This window comes from Bos grunniens, chromosome 19 (genome assembly GCF_055505025.1).
Source record: "Bos grunniens cultivar Pamir isolate PY7600 chromosome 19, Bosgru_T2T1.0, whole genome shotgun sequence".
Classification (NCBI taxonomy): domain Eukaryota; kingdom Metazoa; phylum Chordata; class Mammalia; order Artiodactyla; family Bovidae; genus Bos; species Bos grunniens.
In genome coordinates this window covers 10,796,039-10,820,582 of record NC_141183.1, presented here as the reverse complement: position 1 = coordinate 10,820,582, position 24,544 = coordinate 10,796,039, and the positions used below count along the sequence as shown (strand labels likewise).

Genomic DNA, 24,544 nt, shown 5'->3' with positions numbered 1-24,544 from the left:
TCATTGTATGTGGTGACCACATTTTGTGTATCCATTCATCTGTTGATGGATACTTTTTTTTCATATATTTTAGAGACATGGGTATTATGAATAAGGCTGCTGTGAACATTGGTTTGCAAATATCTGTTTGAGTCTCTGCTTTCAATTCTTTGGGATGACCTGATTAAAATATCAACGAAAAAAGAAAAGTGTTGGTTGTTCAGTCATGTCTGACTCTTTGCAACCCCCATGGACTATAGCCCACCAAGCTCCTCTGTCCATGGATTTCCAAAATACCAATGCCAGGGCCCTTCTTAGAATAATTCCAGCCAGCCCTTCTGGCTTCCTTATTATTCCTTCTGCTTGTGCCCAGGCTCTTCCTTCTACCCAGAGATACTCAGGACCAACCCCTGTGCCAGTGCACTGGGACTGAGCCTTTCCAGGGGCCACAGCCCCTGCTCTGGGTGATGCCTTCCTCTGACACCTCCAGTTCTTTGGGGCTCTCTGACAGCAGCAGCTGGTCCGTGTGGTGTTATCATCCACGTGCTCATGGTCCTCAGCTTAGCTTTCCTACGAGATTCCCATCCTCTGGTGGGCAGGGGATCGGCTTCTTCTTGTCCTCCTTGAATGAAGTCAAGTGTTGTAGAGAAGAGCGACTGATTGACTGTAATGAAAGGGAAAGAAAGTGAAGTCACTCAGTCGTGTCCGACTCTTTGTGACCCCATGGACTGTAGCCTACCAGACTCCTCCATCCATGGGATTTTCCAGGCAAGAGTACGGGAGAACAGTTGGAGAAGGCGATGGCACCCCACTCCAGTACTCTTGCCTGGAAAATACCATGGATGGAGGAGCCTGGTAGGCTGCTGTCCATGGGGTCACAAAGAGTTGGATACAACTGAGCGACTTTACTTTCACTTTTCACTTTCATACATTGGAGAAGGAAATGGCAACTCACTCCAGTGTTCTTGCTTGGAGAACCCCGGGAACAGGGGAGCCTGGTGAGCTGTTGTCTATGGGGTCACAGAGGCTGACATGACTGAAGCGACTTAGCAGCAGCAGCAGCAGTACGGGAGTGGGTTGCCGTTTCCGTCTCCAGGGGATCTTCCCAACCCAGGGATTGAACCCTGGTCTCCCACATTGTAGGCAGACACTTTACCATCTGATGATGCTTTACTATTAATGACTTCCTAGGGGAGTCATTAATGAGTCCAGGTGAATAAATGATTACACTGTTCTTTTGTAATTGTGCCTGAGCCATTGTAAAATGATGTCTGCAAGTTACTTTTTAAATACATGAACACGTGAAGCAAGGTAAGAATCCCCAAGCTGCCAACAAAGACGGCTTCTTGGAGGGCACACTGGACAGGATAGCGAGGTGTTGGGAGGGGCTTTTCCACTGCTGATTTTGCACACTTTAGTATTTTTGAATTTTTTACCACAAAAATGAATTTATTACTTACAATATTAAATAATAAAAAAGCAAGGAGTATATTTTTAATGTAAAATTATTTATAATATGAGATCATTTCCATTCCTTCACTAGGAGGAAAGTTAAACTCAACAACGTAAGAGCAAAATGAATCTCTCTTCCCAGGGTAACGCCATTTTCCCCATAGTGATGGGCGCCTTTTCCAGCGTGCGTCGCTTACTTGACCTATTAATGCTCTCTGCACTCTCTGCTTTACTGGCTTTTCTCCCCTCCTCAGGCCTCACCCAGGCTCCCCAAGACCACCCTCAAGAATGTCAGCCCCTGAGCCTCCCACCTCTGTGCCCACGTCCCCATGACACAGTCACTTCCTGACGTGTCTGCCCCTCGTTCTCCACCAGAATGAAGGTCTAAATGTCTGGCAACATTCAGCCATCCCCAGAACTGGGAGGCACTGAGAACTTTGTGTTGAGTAAACAAATATTGGCTGAGGTCACGCTTTGTGCCTTTGCCAGGAGATGTTCAGGCTGAATCAGACAGGGGAGATGGGGGACACAGGGACTTCTTTTTATTGAGATATCATTCATGTAAAGTAAAACTCACCCTTTATTTCTTTTTAAAAGATATTTTATTGTAGTTCATTTTGCATGAATTGAAACACAGAGATCTTTTTTACTTTTCGGCCGTGCCACTCGGCGTAAGGGATCTTAGCTTCCTGATCAGGGATCGAGCCCGCACCCCCACAGTGGAAGCACAGTCTTTACCAGTGGGCCACCAGGATACAGTTCCAAAACTCACCCTTTAAAACTATACAAAGCAACGGCATTTTGTTCATTCACAAAGTTGTACAACCATCCCCACAATCAATTTCCAGAATACTTTCATCATTCCAAAACAGTAACTCCGAACCCATCACAGTTAAAACTCACTCCTCCCTTCCCTTGGCTTGTACCAGCCACTAACCTGCCTTCTTTCTATGGGTTTTTCTGCTCTGGATATTTCATATGAAAAGTGAAAGTGAAAGTCACGTCTGACTCTTTGCAACCCCATGGACTATACAGTTCATGGAATTCTCCAGGCCAGAATACTGGAGTGGGTAGCCTTTCCCTTCTCCAGGGGATCTTCCCAACCCAAGAATCGAACCCAGGTCAGGGAAGCCTAGGTGTGTGGCCTTGTGTAACTTGTTTCTCTCACTTAGTATGTTTTCAAGATTCCTCTATGTTGTAGCACATATCAGTATTTCAGTAATTTTATATTCACTAATTTACTAATTACTAAAATTTCACTAATTTTATATTTCATTGTATGGATATACTGTATTATGTTTATCCATTTTTCAGTTGATGGACATTTGTGTCATATCCCCTTTGGGGCTATTATGAATAATGCTGCTATGCACATTAATTCATATACAAGTTTTTATGTGGATATATATTTTTAATATTTTAGGAGTGAAACTGCTGGGTCATATATGGTAAATCTGTATTTAACTTTTGAGAAACTTCCAAAGTATTTTCCACAGTAGTTGCACTAATTTTTATTCCCATCAGCAATGTATAAGGGTTCTAATTTCTCCACATCCTCACTGATACTTATATTTTCCGTCTTTGGTTTTTATTATAACCATCCTAATATGTGAAATGGTACAATATTTCACTGTAGTTTTGACTTGCATTTCCCTCATGGCTAATGCTGTTAGGCATCTTTTTATGTGCTTATTGGTCATTTGAATATTTTCATTGGAGAGACATCTATTCAGGTAGATCCATTGTTTAGTTGGATCAATTGTCTTTTTAGTGTTGTATTCTAAATTTTTCTTTTTTAAAATATAGCCCTTTATTACATATGTGATTTCAAATGTTTTCTCCCATTCTATGGGTTGTCTTTTTATTTTCTTGAGAGTTTTCTTTGAAGCTCAAAAGATTTTAATTTTGACAAGGTCCAATTTATCTCTTTTTTCCTTGGATTGCTTGTGCTTTTGATGTCATTGAATAAACCACGGCGTAATCCAAGGTCATGAAGATTTATGCCTATGCTTTTTATAAGAGTTTTATACTTTTAGCTCTTCCATTTAGATCTTTGATCCATTCTGAGTTAATTTTTTGTAATGGGATGAGATAAGGGTCCAAATTCAATCTTTTACACATAGATATCTAGTTGTCCCAGCACCAGTTGTTGAAGACTATTCTTTCTCCCACTGAGTTGTTTTGGCAACCTTGTTGAACACCAATTGATCATCAATGTATGGGTTTATTTCTGGACCATCAGTTCTATTCCATCGATCAATATGTCTTGTCATTATGGCAGTACCTCTTTATAGTGAGTTTTGAAACTAGGAAGTGTGAGTCCTCCAACTTTATTCGTCTTTTACAATATTGTTTTGGCTGTTCTGGGTCCCCTTGCATTTCCATATTATGTTTAGACCAGCTTGTCAATAACTCCAAAAAAGGCAAGTAGGATTTTGTTGGGGATTGTGTTGAGTGTATGAATTAATTTGGGGAGTACTGCCATCTTAACAATATGAAGTCTTCCTATTCGTAAGCACGGGATGACTTTCCATTTCTTTCGGTTCAGTTCAGTCGCTCAGTCATGTCTGACTCTTTGAGACCTCATGAACCACAGCATGTCAGGACTCCCTGTCCATCACCAACTCCTGGAGCTTACTCAAACTCATGTCCATCGAGTTAGTGATGCCATCCAACCATCTTATCCTCTGTCGTCTCCTTCTCCTTCTGCCTTCAATCTTTCTCACCATCAGGGTCTTTTCCAATGAGTCAGTTCTTTGCATGAGGTGGCCAAAGTATTGGAGCTTCAGCTTTAGCATCAGTCCTTCCAGTGGATATTTAGGACTGATTTCCTTTAGGATGGACTGGTTGGATCTCCTTGCACACCAAGGGACTCTCAAGAGTCTTCTCCAACACCATAGTTCAAAAGCATCAATTCTTCAGCACTCAGCTTTCTTTATAGTCCAACTCTTACATCCACACATGACTACTGGAAAAACCATAGCTTTGACTAGATGAACCTTTGTTGGCAAAGTAATGCATTTGCTTTTTAATATCCTGTCTAGGTTGATCACAGCTTTTCTTCCAGGGAGCAAGTGTCTTTTAATTTCATGGCTGCAGTCACCATCCGCAGTGATTTTGGAGCCCAAGAAAATAAAGTCTGTCACTGTTTCCATTGTTTCCCCATCTATTTGCCATGAAGTGATGGGACCAGATGCCATGATCTTGGTTTTTTGAATGTTGAGTTTTAAGCCAACTTTTTCACTCTCCTCTTTCACTTTCATCAAGAGGCTCTTTAGTTCTTCTTTACTTTCTGCCATAAGGGTGGTGTCCATTTGTTTAGGTCTGTGCCTCAACAATACTTTTGTAGTTGCTATGCAAGTCTTTTACTTTGTGTGTGTGTGTGTGTGTTGTAAATGGAATTGCTTTCTTAATTTGGTTTTTGGATTGTTCATTGCTAGTGTATAGAAATGCATTAATTTTTGTATATTGATCCTGTATCCTTCAACTTTGCTGAATTCATGTATCAGTTTTAACAGGTTTTTTGTGTGTGTGTAGATATGAATTCCTAAGGATATTCTATATGAAAAATCCATCATCTGCAAATAGAGATGATTTTACTTCTTTCCTTCAGTCTGGATACCTTTTTGCTTCTTTGCTTTTCCTTGTCTAATTGCCTTCAGTAGAATAGAAGGGGTGAGAGCAGACATCCTTGTCTTGTTTCTGATCTAAAGGGGAAAGGTTTCAGTCTTTCACCATAGAGTATGATGTTAGCTGTGGGTTTTTATAGATGCCCTTACTAAGATTGAGGAAGTTCCTTTCTATTTTTAGTTTGGTAAGTGTTTTCATCATGAAAAGGAGTTGGATTTTTGTCAAATGTTTTTTTCTGCTGCTATTGAGATGGTTGTGTGGTTTTTGTAATCTTTATTAATCTGGTTATTACATGACTTGATCTTCATATGTTAAACCACCTTTGCATTCCTGGCATAAATCGCACTTGGTCATGGTGTATAATCCTTTTTAGATGTTGTTGACTTTGGTTTGCTAGTATTTTGTTGAGAATTTTGTGTCTCTATCATGAGGGATATTCATTAGGGCCTAGAATGCTATGTTCTTGTGATGTCTGTCTGGTTTGGGCATTAGGAACTGACTTAATGCAAAGTCCAAAGCAAAACACACCAAAGAGAATGATAAATTTCTAAGGATTTTGCAAGAAATAAGAGAAAATCAGCATGTTTGGGGTACCTGTGATACATCAGATACTCTCCTTAGCAGCTTCCCTAAAGTCAAGGGAAAACAGAGAAACTGGGTCTTGGAGAGTGAAAAGAACAGGAATAGAGGCTAGAGAGCAGGTAACCCAGGGGGAGGAACCCAAGGAGGCAACTGCATGGAGGGAGGGCCTTATAAGGTAGAAAGGATATGAGTTGTCCAGTTTGTCTGAGATATAGTGGGAGCATATAAAGGGGTATAACTTGATTGAATAATATTCTCCTAAATCCATATCCACCTGGAACCTCAAAACTCAGCTTTATTTATAAAGAACATATTTACAAATGTAATTAGTTATGAGGAGATCATTCTGGATTAGAGTGAGCCCTAATCCAAAGACAGGTGCCCTTACAAGAAAATAGAACAGAGACACAGAGAGCCACACCCAGAGGGAAGAAGGCCATGTAAAGACAGAGGTAGAGACTGGAGTGATGTGTCCATGGCAATGAAAGCCACAGACTCCACCAAAAGCTGGAAGAAGCAGTGAAGGATCATCCCCAAGACCTTCACAGGGAGCTTGGCCCTGCTGACACCTTGACTTCAGACTTCTGTTCTCCAGAACTGCAAGAGAGAAATTTCTGTTGCTTGAAGCCATTCAGTGTGATGCAGTGATACAAGGAGGTGTGGGCAAAAATGACCTGATATTACCGTGCACCAGGCTGAGGACTGGGGCTTCACTGGTGGACAAAACCTGATTGCTGACGGTTTGAGATCCAGGAGCATGGGGCAACGGGGAGCAGTAGGTATGTTTTCAGGGGCATTCTTTAAGAGATAGTTTTTAAAATAGAGGTTTTTTTTTTCCTCTGTATCTTCCTTTATTTTCTTTTTAAGTCATTGCCTTTGTCTCTGGAAGTCACACATCAATAGGTGTCAGGAATTTGAGCTTTGGATGAGCCATGCCTGGTCCATCCCTGCTCTGCCATTTACCACCTGTGAAATTTGAGGATGATGTTCCTGGTCTCAGTCTTCTTAGCTATAAAATGGAGTTAATAATATCTCCTTCATAGCGTTAGTGTGAGAAAATCTTTAAAGCAATCAGCAGAGCTCCTGGCACATAAGAAACCTCAAATAAATGGTAACCGAGATAATGATTGGTTATTGATACCTGACTTTTTCCTTTTTTTCTTTTCAAAATTATCCTTATTGGTTTTACAATATAAAGGTTAATATGGACTTGTTTAAAAAAAGATGGAAGATCAACTTATTATTTCTGAGTATCGAAATGATACATTATTCTTTTTAGAAAATATGTAAGATAAAGAAGAAGATGAAAACAAACTATAATGCCACCTAGAGATGATTTTTATTGTCATTTTGGTGTGGTTTTCTATTTATCTATTTAATGTAGATATAAAATATTTATAAATATACATTATATACAAAACTATGTTGTATCATATTTCATATAATTTTCACCCTACTTTCTTGATTCAACATAATAGCATTTTCTTTCATCATGAAATACTTTAATAAAATGTTTCATACTAGCTTAATGGCATTGTATCATATGCATGTGCCACAATATATTAAAATATCCCTGGGACTTCCCTGGTGGCCCAGTGGCTAAGACTCCACACTCCCAATGCAGGGGGCCAGTTAGGGAACTAGATCCCAGATGCCACACCTGAGAGTTCACATGCTGCAGATAAAAAAAACCATAAATAAATAAAATATTTTTAAAAGCTTAAAAAAATAAAATATTCATTTTTGTTAGAAATCTGGTAATCATATTGAGTATTGGTATTTTTTACAACTTTATTGAAGTATAACTGAGTTACAATACCTGCATATATTTAAAGTGCACAGTTTGCTGAGTTTTGACATATGTGTACACATTGTGGTTTCCGTTTCCATTTCTCTTGTAATCAGTAATGTCCTATGCTTATTTGCCACCTTATTTGGCGAAGTGTCTTTTCAAATCTTTTGGCAATTTTAAACTTGTGTTGTTTGTTTTCTTTTTACTGGGCTTTGAAGGATCTTTATATATTCTGAATATAAATCCTTCATCAGTTATATACTTTACAAATATCTTTTCCCAGTCCCTGGCTTGACTCTTTTATTTTTTTAACAATGCCTTTCAAAGAGCAGTTTTTCATTCTAATGAAGTCCGATTTTCACTTTTTTCTTTTATAGATCATGCTTTTGGTATCACATCTAAGAAATTTATCTAACAGCACTATTGAATTTTAAGAGTTCCTCATACATATTCTGAATACAAGTCTTTTATTGGATATGTGTGTCATGAATATTTTCTCCCAGGCTGTGGGATGCATTTTTGTTTTCTTTAATGATGTAATTTGAAGAAAAGAGTTTTCAGTTATCTAATCTATTATTTATTTTATGTTTTGTGCTTTTTGTTTTTTAAGAAAACTTAGCCTATTCTAAGATCACAAAAAGTATTCTTTTATGGATTCTTCTAGAAGTTTTACAGTCTTGAGTATTATATCTAGGTCTGTGATCTATTTTGAGTTCATTTTTGTTTATAACATGAAGAAAGTGTTGATGTTAATTTTTTCATATATTCAGATATCCAGTTGATTTAACAACATTAGTTGAAAAACTGTTCTTTTCTCCACTGAATTGTTTTTGCATTTTTGTCTAATTTTTTTTTTGTCAATTATATTGGCCTATTTCTGGGCTGTCTATTTTTTTCCATTAATTAAAAAATTTGCTCTTTAACCAATACCAAACTACACTGATTACTGTAGTTTTTAATAAGTCCTCCAACTTTCTCCTCTTTTTAGAGTTGTTTTGCTTATTCTAGGACTTCTGTATTTCCATATGAATTTTAGAGTCAGCTTGCCAATTTCTACCCAGAAAATTCTTCTGGAATTTTGATTGGAATTGTGTTGAATCTGTAGATCTATTTGGCAAGATTACCATCTTAACAATGTGACCATTTCAATCTATGGACATGGTATATCTCTTCATTTATTTAGTTTTCCTTTACTTTCTCTCAGCAAGGTTTTGTGTTTTTCAGTGTAAAGGTCTTGAATGTCATTTGTTGCACTTATTCTAAATATTTTATATGGGCTTTTTGCTATTGTAAGTGGAATTTTTTATTTATTACATTTTCCAGTTATGTGTTACTAGTCTTTAATAATGCAATTAATTTTTGTATAATAACCTTTTATTTTTTTAACTCTGTTAAATTCACTGATTAGTTCTGAGTTGTTTTGTAAATTCCATGGGAATTTTTTCATGTAAACAATTATATCATCTGCAAATGGGGAGTTTTACTTCTTCTTTTCCAATATTTATGAGATTCAGTTTCTTTTTTGTCTCTTACAGAGCATAGAACCTTCCAATCATAGGGGGAAAAAATTCAGTCTCCTACTATTGAGTGTGATGTGAACTGTAGAATGTCTGCAGGTGCCCTCTATCAGTTTGAGATGTCCTTCAATTCCTAGTTTGCTGACAGCTTTTCTTCTGAATGAGCATTGGACTTTCCTCAGAGGCTTTTTTGTGTCTATTCACATTAAGTGTTTTTTGTAGGTAACTATGGCTGTTTTCTTAGGTTCAATACCTGGAAATGAAAGTAAAGGATGAAAATAAATAAACATTTTAAGGCTTTTGCATTAGATTTCCAAATTGCCATTGAGAGAAATTTGGCTGGCATACAGTGCCCCCAGCCATGCAAGAGTACTTTCCCAAATCCTTACCTACACTATATTTTATAACCTTTTAATTATTGCCAACTTCATAGACCTCCCCCTAAATTGTATCTTGCTTCCATTTGCCTTTATTTCATTACTCTGAATATGAAAATGTTATTGGTTATTTGTGTTTATTCTCTAGTGATTGTTTTTTCATGTCCTTTTGCCATTTTTTTTTCCTGTTGGGCACTCATTTTTAAAATTTTTACATACCTTTTTTCATACTAAGGATATTAACCCTTATCATATATATGTCTCAGTTTGTTCTTTGGCTTTTCATTTTTTTAAACAGATTTTATTTTTTAGAGCAGTTTTAGATTCATAACAAAATTACGAGGAAAGTACAAAGATTTCCCATATGCCCCCTGCCCAAACAACGTGCAAAGCCTCCCCATGACCAACATCCCCACGAGTGGTATGTTTGTTACATTTATAACAGTGACATCATTACCCCCCCCCCAGTTTACATTAGGATTCATTTGGTGGTGTGCACTCCATGGGTTTTAACAAATGTATAATGACATGTATCCACCACTATAATCTCACACAGAGTAGTTTCACTGCCCTAAAATTTTTCTATGCTCCACCTGTTTACTCCTTCACAGTCCCAATCTCTGACAGCCATTGATTCTTTTACTACTATCTACATAGTTTTGCTTTTTCCAGAATGTCATAGAGTTGGAATCGTGTAGTATGTACCCTTTTCAGATTGACTTCTTTCACTTTCCTCCATACCTTTTTCATGGCTTGATAGCTCATTTCTTTTTCTTGCTGAATAATATTCCATCATCTGGATGTACTGGTTTGTTTATCCATTTATCTGCCAAAGGATATCTTGGTTGCTTCCAAGTTTTGACAATTATGAGGGGCCACCAAAGGGCGGCATTAATTTCAGCCTCCCTCCCCCAGTCCTCCCCACCTCTACTCCACATGCACACAGCACGATTTCCAAAATCTCATGCGCTTCCCAAGGCGCTGTGTCCTGTGCACCCCATGGGACAGGCTAAGGTTTACGGAAACCAGATCCAGGATGGACACTCACTCTGGCAGAGTCCAGGGTGAAGGCTTCTGCTCCCCCACTGTGGTGGAAGGACTGGGGCCCTGAGGGGAAGAACCCTGGAAAGAGGGCCCCTCACACACCTTCCGGCAGCAACTTGCCTCTAGGCAAAAGTCTGCTTAAACCCTTTTACAACTCCTGCGGGGGAAATTATTTGCATTAATTAATTGACTAATTAATTCCAGGCACTATACTTGGAACCTACAGCTGGGGTTCCATTGACATACTGTTCAACTGACTCAAAGGCTTAGGAGGAACAAAAGCAAGAGCCAACTTAGAAGTTTGGATATTTAAAAATGTCAGAGTCTGGCCGCAATGTCTCTTTGACCTTGAGAACCACAATTCAATAATTTTGGAGGAAGGGAATTCCCAGGCAATGGTTAGGACTATGCTTCCACGTCAGGGGGCCTGGGTTGGATCCCTGGTTGGGGAACTAAGGTCCCACATGCCTTGAGGTACAGCCAAAAAAAAAACCCCAAAATAATAATTTTGGAGGTTTCTTCCCTCCTGCTTGAGCTTTTTCTGAAAACAGACACTTCCGGTATGTATCAGTCATCTATGGCCCTATAATGGAGGACTCCAAAACTTAGCAATTTAAAACCACTGCATTTAATTTGTTCACAGTTCTTCTGGCTGGACTGGGCCAAGTCTCACCATTCTACTGGGTGCTCTGGGGCTTTCTCAGCAGCTGTCACCAACTAGGGGCTCAGCCAGGTACAGGGTCTGTCATGGCCTCTGTCCATGAGGTTTGGAGACTGTGGTGCTGTGAGCTGGGTTTCTCTCTCCTTGTGGTCACTCATTTGTACCTGCGCTTCCTCTCATGGTGGTAGGAGTGTGCCAAGACGGAGCATGCAGAAGCCTCTTGAGGCCAGGCTCTGGAGCTCATAGGATGTCACTCACACCATATCCTATGGATTAAAGCCACTCAAAAGACCAGCTCAGTCTCAGAGGTGGAGGAATGGACACCACCCTAGGAATCTGAGGCCATATTTAAACTCCCAACTCTGTGCCTGACATTGCTGTGATTATCAGGTAGACAACACATCTGCTATGTTTTGCGATAACAGAGTTGACTTTTCTTTTTCATTTCTGTTTTTGCATGTTGGTGATCCTCAGAAAGAAAATTCTGTATTTCTTAGAGTTTAGCATCTTCTAGTTGTACCTATAAAACAGTTTTAACTTCTAGCATATTGAGAGTTATTGCCCTAAATAAACCTTCCTTATAATTTTAATGTACCACACATAATAATTTTATGAACAAGCCAGGTTATATGCAGCACATATGAATATTCCTAAAACCAAAGGGCTTTGCATGTATAAAAAGACAAAAAAATAAAAATTATACATATTTCAAATTTCCCAAGATTTTATTTCCATTTTTTTTCTATGACTTTAAAATTCCCAGACATTTAAAATTTCATCCAAGGCATGGGTATTAAATCTTTGTGTCCTGTGCCAGGCCTGTACTGGGAGCTGGAGGTGCAGAAGAGCAAATGAGATACAGCCCTTAACCCCATGGCAATGGATCTTGAGGCAGAAACAGATGTGGCCCTTGGTGACCTAGATGACTGTACGGACATCTGTTACGACAGGCCCAAAATAACGAGAACCAAGGCTTCCATCAACTTTGCTCCAGTTTGAATGGTGGAACCCCAGCTGTAGGTCCCAACACAAGGTCTTGAATTAATCAATCAATCAATTAATTAATGCAAATAATTTCCCCCGCAGGAGTTGTAAAAGGGTTCAGGCAGACTTCTGCCTGGGGGCAAGTTGCTACAGGAAGGTGTTGTGGGGCGGGGGCCCTCTCTCTGGGGCTCCTTCCCCTCAGGGCCTCAATCCTTCCACCACAGCAGGGGAGCAGTAGCTTCAGCCAGGACTCTGCCAGAGCCGGTGTCCATCCTGGATCTGGTTTCTGCAAACCATGGCCTGCCCCGTGGGGTGAGCAGCACGCAGCATGTTGGGAAGAGCATGTAGATTTTAGAGGATCGTGCTGTGTGTGTGTGTGTGTGTGGAGTGGCGGTGGGGAGGGCTGGGGGAGGGGGGGCTGGAAATAATGCCACCCTTTAGTGGCCCCTCTCTGGCTGGGCTTGGAGGTGAGCCCGGATGGGCCGGCCCAGTCGGGAAGCATGCCAAGCACATGCTCTCTGGCCACTGCGGCCTCATTGTTCAATAAGCAGATTATGAAATGCTGCAAGAAGCGGCTTGGTGGGGGGCTGTCTTCAGCCCTGCGGCCTGCCTTGTTTTGCAAACAATCATTGCATAGTGCAGCCCGGTCAGGGTCCCCTCAGGAGGACAGGGAATCCCTCAGCCTTTTTGGGTCTGAGTTTGTCGTGTGGCCGCGTGCTTCAGCTTGTCTGCCTTCCTCCCAATCCGGCTGTCTGTCTTCACCTGAGTCTGTTTCCTGGGAGACCCCAGGTGCCCCTCAGAAATGGGGGGACTTGGCTCCACCCACCTCCTTAGGCAAGTAGGGAAGAACAGCACACCAGGCCCAGTGCTGTTCTAGAAGCAGCAAAGGTTCTAAGGCCAGTCTTCCTCTTTGAGGAAGTTCCGAATTAGACAGATGGTGCGTCAACAATCTCGGGTAGCTTCCTTGGGAGACCTGGTGCCCATCTGAGGAAGAGGTGCCTTCAGATTAATTGCCTCCGACACTTTTATGTTCTTGGTTTAAACAGGAAAAGCGGGATAAAAGCGACTGCAGTCTTAGCTCTGCAGGATGTTGGGGTTGAACCGATGTTTGCCTTTACTCTGACTATATTTTAGCAGTCATCTGCTAGAGTTTACTATGAAATCTCAAGAGACATCACTTTACCTGCAGTGTAGCTGATTCCATGAAATAAAATATTTTGCAACCAAGGGTCCAAATAAAACAATGAAGTTTTTAAAGAGGCAGAATAAAAGAATGATGCGGTATTGCTGAACTTTGAACTGAGAGGCCATCGAATACCCTGGTGAAGATGTATGCCACAAAGCTTGGGTTCAAATCCCAGCTCTACCACCTGCTAACTGTGTGACCTTGGACAAGTTACTTAACCTTTCTGAGCCTTAGTTCCTGTTCTGTACGTGGGGATAATAACCACTCATTTCCTAGGATTATTGTGAAGATTATATGTGATAAAAAGCACAGGGCTAGTGGTTAACACAGAGCCAGGCTCAACTAAGTGTTTACTGGTAGTATTAATAGGATTGCAGCCGAAATGTTTCCTTATGGAACCAATATTTTTTCAGGAAAATACTGAACCAGTGTGAACCCAAATGGAAGCCCCATGCTGTCTAAAATGGTCATGAAACAAGCTTCTTTTAGCAAGCCTTGAAAACCAGGGTGCCCAGCACCAAGCGCTGTTCATTCTACTAGAAGGCCTGTTATTATCCTCACTTTGCAAAGGAGGAAACAAAGGTTCAGAGAGGCTTGCTAACTTCCCCCAGGGTCACACAGCGAGGGCTCAAACCCAGTCAGTAGGACCTCAGCTGTCATTATGACAGCCTAGTGCCTTTACAGAGGTAGGACAGAATTTGGTCACAAAAGTGTTTCCCCATCCACATTAAAGTACCTGTGATGGGATTCATGGATGTTCATGGAGAACCTCTCTGCACGATGTGCTCCGGTATGTCTCTGAGCAGACACACATGTTTAAAGCCCTCCCTGCCTGCCCTTCCCCCCATGACTGCACGACAGACAGGTGTAGTCCTCACATGACTTGCTCCACCAGCTCCCCCTCCAGCATGGATGCCCACCTGCAGTTCCCGGACGGCAGCGGCCTCCTACAGCCCCAGCGCTGGGATGAGCCGCAGAGGGCTGGCGCCCTGGAGCAGATCTGTGGTGTGTTCCGAGTGGATTTGGGCCAGATGCGCTCCCTCCGCCTCTTCTTCAGGTGAGGCCCTCTTGGCCATGTCCAGGAAGCTGCCTGTGCACCTGCCGTGTCCCCGGGGGGCCATGCTTGGGTCTAGGAGCCTGACATTCCCAACTGTCTGCTTCCCAACATCACTAGTGCCCTGTAGGCAGTGCCCCACAATGGCTGCCCCGCAGGAGCCTGGTCTGGGTAGCTCCCAAACTGTTTCCTCTGCCTTCAGCGTGATAGTAGCAGCTGTTGCTTGCGCTCTGGTTTGGGGGAAGATGACAAACTAGGGCCACAGAGAGAGCAGTGCTTGCAGGGAGCTCCCGGTCACCCAATCAGAGGCCCAACCACTCAGTGCATACTCAGGATAGGCTATGGCTTTCTAGAGGGAGGCACTATTTTCTTCATGATGGGGGACCATCCCTTTCAGTTCCCCACCTAATGGCTACCTCATGTCTCTCTTCCTGAAAGCTGCAAGACAGCACCAGCCAAAGACCAGTGCTTCAAAGAAGCAATTGTGCCTCTGGGGGCATTCCCAGACCCAAAGCCCCATCCTGCCTTTCAGGGAAGGCCAGTCAAGGTCGGGCGATGGTCCTGAGGCACATATAGTGAATTTCCCTGGAGGATTTTCCCAGAGTGACTTCTGTGCTAGATGGAAAGCCCACTGGAGGGGAGTTCCTTAGTGCCCACCCATCTGGGTTCCAAATCTGATTTCATGTCAGGGCATCCACCCCTAGGAGATGGATGATATGATATCATGATATCTCCATGGTATCCAGGACAGAAGGGAGGATGTGACCTGGCCGGCAGGGGTGGGGACTGAAGGCTGCTCTGGCAGATCTCCCGGGGGCGAGGACAGTCCCACCTGGGGCCTCCCCAAGAGGGAGCTGCTTTGCCTCCTTCAGCAAAGAGGGTGATGGCTTCTGTGAGGGCATAATTCTCTCTGCTTCCCGCCAGCAGCCAAACTCCTGGGGGACTTTCTGTTTCCTGCCTCTGAGGTCGAGTGATAGCGGCCTCTGATTATACTTGGAAATAAAAACCTGTGTTTACATATTCATGGGTCTGTTTTCTTCCCCCCTCCAATGGCCGCTCAGCGATGAGGCCTGCACCAGTGGCCAGCTGGTCGTCGCCAGTCGGGAAAGCCAGTACAAAGTGTTCCACTTCCACCATGGTGGCCTGGACAAGCTGCCTGACGTGCTTCAGCAGTGGAAATACTGCGCTGAGACGCACCTCAAAGACCAGGTAGCTAGGGAGGGGGGAATGGGTGCTGCCCCACCCCTCCCCTCCCCTTCCAACCCAGACCAGAACACCCACTCTCTCCCTTGGAGTCCCAGGCCTCAAGGGTGTGACCCGTGGTCGCTGGGGGCAAACAGAGCAGCAACTTCGGGTTTAAAACATGTGCCCAGGCTTCTAGTAAAGGCAGTACTCCACACTTGAAAAATCATGTTTTGACAAGGCTTCCTGCCATATTTTCCTCAATCTACATACAAATGTAATAAGAGCTCTTTAATTATCTGTTTAAGATAGTGTATGTGCTTATTAGAAACGGGCTGACTTTAAAATTCCTTTCCTTCCCACAGAGCCTCCTGCTGGCTTCCCTTATTACAGTAGCATGGCTTTTTTTTCCCCCTACATTGAACAACCTTTGATTTTTGAATTAAATGTCAGCTGCAGTTTTGCCCTGGATCCGTGACTGCCCGTGGAGACAACCTGACAGGCGGGCTCCCCGCTCGCAGAACAGCCATCCCTTTGTATGTGGCCAATCACATGTAATTTATTGCAGGCCCTCCCGGCAGAGGGAAGTTGGCCGTCCCAGGCATTAATTCCGTCTTTGCGGCGGGGCCGGAGGGAGAGTGGAGGGGAGAGGCGGTCGGTGGGAGTGGGCCGGGAGCGCGAGGGGGGACCATGGTAAGCGGACGGTATTTTCATTTTAATTACGTCTAATTACACTTGCCATTTAGGGGTTTGTATGCGGGGGAGAGGCGTCCCCCTCCTTTCAGAAGAGGGGAGGGGGGGGAGGCGTTTACATCCCGCGAAGAGCGCGGGCTGGCTTCGAAAGCCGAGCGTCTGAGCCGCTGTTCCATACCCCCGCCCCCCCGCCCCGACGGTCCTCGCGTCCAGCAGGTCGCCGACGAAAAGACGTGTATGCAGTTCTCCATCCGGCGTCCCAAGCTGCCGTCTTCCGAGACACACCCCGAGGAGAGCATGTACCGACGGCTGGACGTGGCGGCCTGGCTCCGCCACCTGAATGCGCTGGGGCAAGTGGAAGAGGAGTACAAGCTCCGCAAGGTGAGGCCCGGCGCGCCCGCGGGCCCGGCTGCTTCGAGGCCAGGGGTCGGGGCCGCGCCCACGGGCCGCAGCCTCCGGCCGGGTTTCGGGGGCGGGGGAGGGGGCGGTCGGTCGGTCCGCTGACGCCAGCGGCTGTGTGAACGCGCCCGATAGAGCGATCAAAGCCGCTGCGATGAAAAAGCAACCTCCGGAGCGGGTTCGGGGTACCCCGCGACAGCGTGTATAGAAGAGCTCGCAGCCCGCGCCCGCGATTCCAAAACCGGGATTAAGGCCCTGACGTGAGAACGACAGGTTAATCTGAGCGCCGCACCAGGGGGGGGCATTGACATTGAAATGAGCCTGGTTTGTGTCCTGTATGGGAATGGGGGGCCGGCATTTTCCCCTTCTAAACATGTGCAAATTGCAGCGATCTGAATCAAGGCATCAGTTGTCAAGAAGGCGCAGCAAAGCCACCAAAACACAGATCTCCGGGGATTTGGGGGTGCTTTGAGCGGTCCTGCTTTGGCCCCTCCCCAACTTTTGCCGCTTCCTCCAGGCCATTTTCTTCGGCGGCATTGATGTGTCAATCCGAGGGGAGGTCTGGCCCTTCCTGCTGCGTTATTACAGCCACGAGTCGACGTCGGAGGAAAGGGAGGCGCTGCGGGTGCAGAAGAGAAAGGAATACGCCGAGATCCAGCAGAAAAGGTGACCGCGGCGCCCGACCGGGGCCCCCCTCGAACCGCGGAGGGGAACCCCCCGCCTCCCCCCCTCCGGAGCCGCGGAGGGAGATGCCATTTGGAAAGGCAATTTGAGGTGCAATTCAGCATTGATAATATGTTCCGTGACCCATAGTTTCCTTGGAAAATGGGTCTCCCAGGACCGTGAGCGATGGGTCTGGATAAGTGCAGTCATTACCCCCGCACCCGGCCCCGGGACTGGCTCTCTTTAGCTCGCATGTCAAGGTTTTAGAATTCTTTTTCAACATACTTAACGAGGCGCTGACATCCCACCACTGAACGCCGGGGTGGCAGCGGGGCGGGGGTCGAGGGGAGGGCAGCTGGGAACTGGGATTGCTGAGCTCTGTTGGGCCTCCCTGACCCTGTAGTTTCGGTGAGCTCTCCCCCAGAAGCTGGGACCGGTGAGACCGAGTTAATTTGGGAAAGCCTTGTGCCCAGCGCCCCTACCTTGCCCAGAGTAAGTGGCAGCTGGAGGGTTGGCCAGCGACCCCAGCTCCCATCTTTGAGCGGGGCGGGAAGGGGCGCCCCTGGTGGCCTGGAGCGGGTGGGACGCTTGCTGACCTCCCAGCGGGCTCTCTGCTCCGTGCCAGGCTCTCCATGACCCCTGAAGAGCACAGAGCTTTCTGGCGGAACGTGCAGTTCACCGTGGACAAGGATGTGGTTCGGACAGATAGGAGCAACCAGTTCTTCCGAGGCGAAGGCAATCCCAATGTGGAGAGCATGAGGTACCGCCTCCCCGGCCAGCAGGGCTCCTTTCCAACTGGGTTTCACTCCCATCTGCCGCCCCGAAGCCTCACCTCACCCCTCAGGTCTCAGCTGACCCTCTGGGAAGTGGACCAGCCGCAGAAGCTTCTGCAGGGGTCAAGGATCTTTCTTCTAGGCTCAGTGCCCCAGAATCAGAGAGTCCTTAGCTATTTCAACAATGTCAATGGGCCCCTTATTGTCCTAGTGACCCAGGGAAGGCCTGAAGCCCCTCCCAAAGGTACCAGCAAAGGCCCCACCCCCTGGGCATCCACCAAGCCAGTTGCTTGGCCCACACCAGCTGTGAACCCGCCTCCCCCGAGTGTCTCCCTCCCACTGGGTGGTCCTCTGGGAGATCAAGCCACACAGGGGCTGAGGCTGGCATCTTTGACATTCTGTTGCCTCCTGGCAAATAATTGCACAAAATTAGCAGCCCATAAGAAAAAGTCCCTGCTAGCCCACCCTTTGTCACAGGCTGTCGACCATTAAGAAAATCAGACCCACATTCCTCCTTGCTCTGCTCTAGAGAATTGGGGCTGGTGAGTGCCTAAGTGCAGGCCCTTACCTTCCCCAAGCTCTGGAGATGATCCCAGGAGCTACTCTCTTTCCTCTAAGATCAAGGTGAAGCACGGGGGCCTGGAGAACCCAGAGGCTCCAGCCCGGGGTTCTACTGGCCTGGACAACACACCGCTATGTTATAGCCACTCTCCACTGACCTCCCTGCTCTCTGCACTGCATCTCCAGGAGGATCCTGCTGAACTATGCAGTGTACAACCCAGCCATTGGCTACTCCCAGGGCATGTCGGACCTGGTGGCGCCCATCCTGGCTGAGGTCCTAGACGAGTCAGACACCTTCTGGTGCTTTGTGGGTCTGATGCAGAACACAATCTTTGTCAGCTCTCCTCGGGACGAGGACATGGAGAAACAACTGGTGAGGCTCTCAGATGTGTGTGGCTTGGCTGTTGTGGGCCGCCAAGCAGTGGGAAAGCCAAGGTGGGCCTTGCTGATGGACTATGGGGGGCTTAGCCCTGGGCTCGTGGACTAGGGCCAGCTCCCCCATGAGGGATACATGCTGTTCCCAGGTCCCAGGACACATGCTGCCATCCCCACCTCACACTCCTGTAGTCCAGAGGCTCCTCATGTGGCCTCCCTCCTCCCTGCATGTGGCATCCTAACCCAGGTTCCCTGGGGGGAAGGGGTCACCATCACACCTGGCCCTGTGCTTTATAAAACGTGTTCTTAGGTCTATCTGAGTCCCCCACAGGGGACATAGCCAGGGTTTCTAGGGATGGGAATCAGAGGGGCTCTTGAAGCCGCCCTGAGGCCCACTGTATAGTCATCACAACCCCACCTTGAGGGCAGCAGGCCTGTTGTGCCCAGGCAGCTCTCCTCCCACCATGACCCCTGCTAACCTACACAGACCAGACAGCACTGAAAATTGGGAGTGAGGAGGCAAAACTGGGTAAGGTGGGGCCGGGAGTGCCCACTCTTTGTGCACTCCAATCACCTGTTAGGACGTGGTCTCAGGTCCCTAGTCTGAGAAGTTCTCAGCCTGGAAGCTGATGGTGCATGGGCGGGATGCTGAGTGTGCTAGGGAGTGATACAGAAAGAGCTCTGGTGATAGAGAGGGAACCAAGACAGCAGTCCCAATGTCTCCTTGGGCCAGGCTGACTCAACGGTACACGGGGTCTGGCCATGAACATTGCCAGGCCTGCCAAGACTTGTCTGAGCAGGGATTTTTGGGCAGTGACACTGGGTGGCCCAGTCAGGTTGGTGGCTCACATGCAGTGAGGGTCGAGCTGAATGGAGGGCCTCGAATGCCAGACCAAGGAGCACTCCTGTCGACTAGCCATTAGGAAGCTGATGAAGACTGTGGATAGGAGAGCAGAATGCAGCAGGGGGATTGGAGGAGAGGGAGCCAGGAGCAGGGAGGTGGGAAGGGAAGGGGCACCAGAGCAGGGGCGGGGGGCACCCATGAGGGAGGGAGGGAGGAAGGGGGTCAGTTGCCTGCCTGGATTTGTTGACCCTGCTGTGGGCCACTAGGTGAAGAAACTGGCCAGTCTGGAAGGATCCTCAGAATCCGTTTCCGTGCCACCCCAGTGGCTGTCTCAAGTAGGAACAATGGGCTGTTTGTGTGGGAAGGGGCCTGTGAGTCACCAAGACCCCCCCCCTTAGGATCCCCCGGCTGCGATCTCAGCCGAGCCTGCCCACTCCCCGCTCTCTGTGTCGGCCCTGTGATGTCAGGTTTCCACAGTACCTGGGGAGGCAATTACGGGCTCTGACGTGATTCGCTGCTGACGGCTCCACAGCACATGGCCCCGTGACTCGTTAGCTGCTGGAGATCGATTTTACAACGGTGCTGGTGAAGTCAGCAGCCCAAGCCAGACGCTGCCAGAAATAGCCTTAATCTGGTCCCACGTCACTGGGTGGTGACCTGAAGCACAGAAATCAAACCTCTCGGGGTTCAGAAATGTCTCCTCTCTGCTCTGAATCAGCTATGGGAGATGATGAATCTAGGTGATAGGAGTGGAAGGTGGTTGAGTGGGTGCGGGGGAGGGGGCATTGTCAAAAGGATGCTTTGCTCGACATCTCAGGAAGGAGGGGGCATCAGAAACAGCCCATGTGGTGCCTGAGAGCCAGGGGTCTCCCTAGCCTCAGACCTGCCACCCGCCTCCTGGGCCACAGCAGGTTGCTCTTGCTGTCCCTTGCAACAGCCTCCAGAACAGTCCAAAATCTGGGCTAAACTGACCAAGACAGATGTGAGTCAGACTTCCAGTGACAGAACAGAGTAAGTGGGTGCAGACCCATGAAGCAAATAGAGACCTCACGTGTGGCGCACCTGCTCTGATGGTGGGGAGCCTGACGAGGAAGGGCCTCGGTGGGAGTGGGCTTCTAGGGCCAGGCAGGCAGGCCTGCTCGGGTCTGGGGGGCTCATTCATCTTGGCCTCGCCCCCAGCTGTACCTGCGGGAGCTGCTGCGGCTGACCCACGCACGCTTCTACCAGCACCTGGTCTCGCTGGGCGAGGACGGCTTGCAAATGCTCTTCTGCCACCGCTGGCTCCTGCTGTGCTTCAAGCGGGAGTTTCCCGAGGCCGAGGCGCTGCGGATCTGGGAAGCCTGCTGGGCCCACTACCAGGTGAGCCAGGCGGGCACGCCTGGCATACGAGCAGGGCAGGATGCCCGCATAACCGGGCACCTCCTCTGGGGTCCCCTTGCTCCACCATGCTTGGCCCCCCACAGACCACATTCAGCCCCTCACACGGCAACTGCCTTCTAGTCCCACGTGGCCAGCCTCCGACCCTCAACTCGCCTCCCAAGTAACTGAAATCGATGCAAATTGCCCACTGACTGCACTCATTACCACGTTCTGGGGTTGAGCACGCTCCTGTCACAACCAATCAGCATGAAAGACATTGCGGGACAAGCAGGACGCTGGTGCCCACATGCCGGACCCAGCGCCCACCCGCCTGCCCTCCTCGGGATGGCTCAGGGAAAGGGCCCTGAGATCCTGCTTCCCTGCCAGCCCCTCTGAGAGCCCGGGCACCGCCCACTGTCGCCTCGCAGGGACGTGATTTCCCCTTGCCATCCTTCATTATCAGCATCTCCTCAACAAATTCCCCTGAGAGCCTCTCGCTGGCCCTGTCACACGGCTTTAACGCCCAAATTAGCAACAAGCAGGCCATGTTAAAGGATAGGCAAGTCTCTCTGAATCCATCAGCCTTAAAAAAAAAAAAAAAAAAATAGTATTGACGCATCCAAGAGGTGGCCGGGACCATTTCTGCAAGAGCAGCCTCCATCCTTCCTACGGCAGCTGGCGCAGCTTGGATTAGACAAACCTTGCTGATAGATGTGCACGCCCACCAGCCCTCAGAAATGTGCATCAGCGTCTGCCCTCCTTACTAGTGTTGAAGAAGGATTATGTCTGATAGAAGTGAGTCTGAAGAAGCCTGCTGCTGGTGCCACGGGCTGTTTTGTATTCATCCATCCTCGCCCACCTCCTCCTGCTCCCTCCCGGCCCAGGTCTGGGCTGCATTTCCTGTATGGATTAGCCTGCTCCGTGTGTACTGCAGGGTGGAATCTAGGAAGCACTGGCAAGGATGGTCCAAAACACTGGATCACATTTAAAAGAAAAAAAAAAATTGTGTCCGCTTTGCACAAAGCCTCATTGCATCTTTTCTAGCAGCAAATTTGCCACCTTCGAGACAGCACATTTAGGCTAATGTTACATGTGAACCCAGAGCATCACCCAACAGATGGGGCCATTTCTCAGGCTAAATTTAGCCTCATTTGGCCCCACCCCTTGATCAAATTAGTGGCAGGAGGTTGAGGCGGGGGATAGTAGGATGGTGGTAGTGGGGGTAGGCTAATTCATTAGAGTGAGCTCTGGCAGGAGGTGGGGGGAGGTCACTACCAGCTGGTTTAACTTTAAAGTGTCCCCAGAGTGTGAAGGGCTCTGTTTTATTCATTTATTATACTTCCAGTTTGCCCTCGGGGGATGGGCTGCCCTGGGCCTGGTTCAGTGAACTGGGGTTAGTCCGGTACTGCTGTCCAGGCCCCTTTAGAATGTGCCCCACCTTTTCTTCCCCATAATCCTGTCCCAGAGGAGCTGGACATGAATCTTCCTGAAACTCCTCCGCTGTGCCCCCCCACCCCACCCCACCAGCCCCCGCCGCAATTCAAATAGCTGCAGAAGGATCATTCTGAGCCGCAGCAAGACTATTCCGGATTAATTCAGAGGAAGGGGCTGGGCAGTCTGGGAATGGCCTTTCCAGAGTGGGTGGTATGTGGGGTGTTTGCTGCCCGTAACCTCTGCCCGCACATCCAAGGCTCTGCCTGGCTCTGTTTGGGAAGGAACAGGGTTCTGTCTGGCTGGGTGGCCGATGTCAGGAGACTAAACACAGGCTTCCTGGTGGTCCTTGTCCTTCCTCTGCCCCCAGGAGCTAGTGTGACTCAAAGGCAGTGTGCCCTCAGAGCATCCGGCCGGAGAGGACACAGGATGTACCCCGTGAGGACTAAGCGCCAGCATCCTGCTGCAGGCCCGCCCTTGCCGGGTAGCAAAATGTGAGGCAGCCTCCAGGGAAGGCAGCGGAGTCCTTGATGAGGCCTGAAATCTGGTTAAAGAGGGTGGGCTCATTGTAGGGAACTATGGGGAGCTGCTGTGCTTGGCTCTGAGGCTCTCCTCCCCACTTTTCTTACCAACAAACCTAAGACATCTCTGGGGCACAAGTTGGGACATTTGGCCTCAAGGCAGGAGCACAATGACAAGTGGGTGGCTGCCGGAAAGTTCATCTTCCTTGATAGCATGTTCCACCACCCACTGGAGCGGGTTCTGACTCACTGTCTCTCAAGACCCCAGAATGGGTAGTAGCCAGGCTTCAGAGGAGCATGTTCTTTGCCCACGTGCTGGAGAGGCTCCTAGAGGGCTCCCCAAAGGGGACCAGCTGCCTGTCAGTGACCAACCCCAGCATCGCCCTTTTGCGCGTCACAGCAGTCTTTGGGTGTAGGTGCTGACACTGGTCCATTTGCAGGTGGGGAAACTGAGGAGGCTGCTGGGCTTGCCCAGGGCCACACAAACCCAGACGGCCTCACCTGGGACCCCTTGACCCCATAGCTCTGCTTGTGGCCTCTACTGGCAGTCAGGACCCGGGGCTGGGTCAGGGGCCTTATCTGAACCCACTCTCTACCCCCCAGACAGATTACTTCCACCTTTTCATCTGCGTGGCCATCGTGGCCATCTACGGGGATGATGTCATTGAGCAGCAGCTGGCCACCGACCAGATGCTTCTGCACTTTGGAAACCTGGCCATGCACATGAATGGGGAGCTTGTTCTCAGGAAGGTGAGTGTGGCTCCCCCACATGCAGCCCTGCCCTCCCTTACACAGAGCCCCACCTCTACTGCCAGAGCTCCACCCCTACAGGGGCCCCTATAAGCTCCACCCCCCACATTTATCAATTCCTGCCCACATGCAGAGCCCCGCCCCCACCCTCCATCCTGGGAGCTCCCCACCAAGGTCAGAATGTCTGGCAGCTGCTCAGGGCGCCCATCAGGCTGACAAAAGAGGCCCCTCTCCTCATGGAAGGAACAGATTACCCATTTTGACAGACAGGTCCTCCACTGTGAGGTACCTCACTCATAGCCCAGAGCTGGGAAAACTAAGCAGGAGGCTTAGGGAGGGGAGGTGGCCAAACTTTCATCCAAGGTTAGTGGGATAAATGGGGCTTTTGCCACCTCCCTACTTCCCAGGCTTCTGCTGGAGACACCACTTCTTAAAGCTTTCTGGTGTTTTCCAGGGGCAGCGAGGAGGGCCTGGGGTCAGGGGTGGAGTGGGCAGGAAGAGGGCTTGAAGAAGTCCTTCAGGGCAGAGAGGTGGAGCCATGGGGCCAGGCTGAGCCAGGGAGGGCCAGGGTGGGCCCTGTTCCACTTTTGGCTGCCCTGTTCACCTTCCATATGACTGTTGGGGGAGCCGTCCTTGGGTCAAGCCGGATGGGAGCGCGGCTTGTGAAACTTTATAGCCCCTGCCTTCAGCTGGATCAGGATGTCAAAAGGGATGAGGTAGGCGGAGCCCTGGCCC

At 47.9% G+C, this 24,544-nt stretch overlaps 1 protein-coding gene and 1 long non-coding RNA gene across 9 annotated transcripts in view; one reads left to right on the top strand and one right to left on the bottom strand.

Annotated features, from left to right (window-relative positions):
* Window positions 1-24,544, top strand: part of TBC1D16 (TBC1 domain family member 16) — an 89,030-nt gene that overhangs the window by 58,940 nt on the left and 5,546 nt on the right. For 2 of the 8 annotated variants that reach the window (XM_086356494.1, XM_086356500.1), the window contains exons 4-11: window positions 14,100-14,261; window positions 15,320-15,467; window positions 16,347-16,514; window positions 17,050-17,198; window positions 17,821-17,955; window positions 18,716-18,902; window positions 20,928-21,107; window positions 23,663-23,809. In XM_086356494.1, the coding sequence (XP_086212620.1) occupies window positions 14,100-14,261; window positions 15,320-15,467; window positions 16,347-16,514; window positions 17,050-17,198; window positions 17,821-17,955; window positions 18,716-18,902; window positions 20,928-21,107; window positions 23,663-23,809 (1,276 nt within the window). Of the gene's footprint in view, window positions 1-14,099; window positions 14,262-15,319; window positions 15,468-16,346; window positions 16,515-17,049; window positions 17,199-17,820; window positions 17,956-18,715; window positions 18,903-20,927; window positions 21,108-22,908; window positions 23,033-23,662; window positions 23,810-24,544 lie in introns of those variants that run through there. The other 6 variants (XR_015147305.1, XM_086356495.1, XM_086356499.1 and 3 more) reach the window with 6 other exon arrangements.
* On the bottom strand, window positions 15,974-20,405 carry LOC147351201 (uncharacterized). Its single transcript, XR_015147309.1, has 2 exons — window positions 20,229-20,405; window positions 15,974-17,151 (listed from the first exon to the last, which is right to left on the bottom strand). It is a non-coding gene; the product is annotated as an uncharacterized LOC147351201 (long non-coding RNA).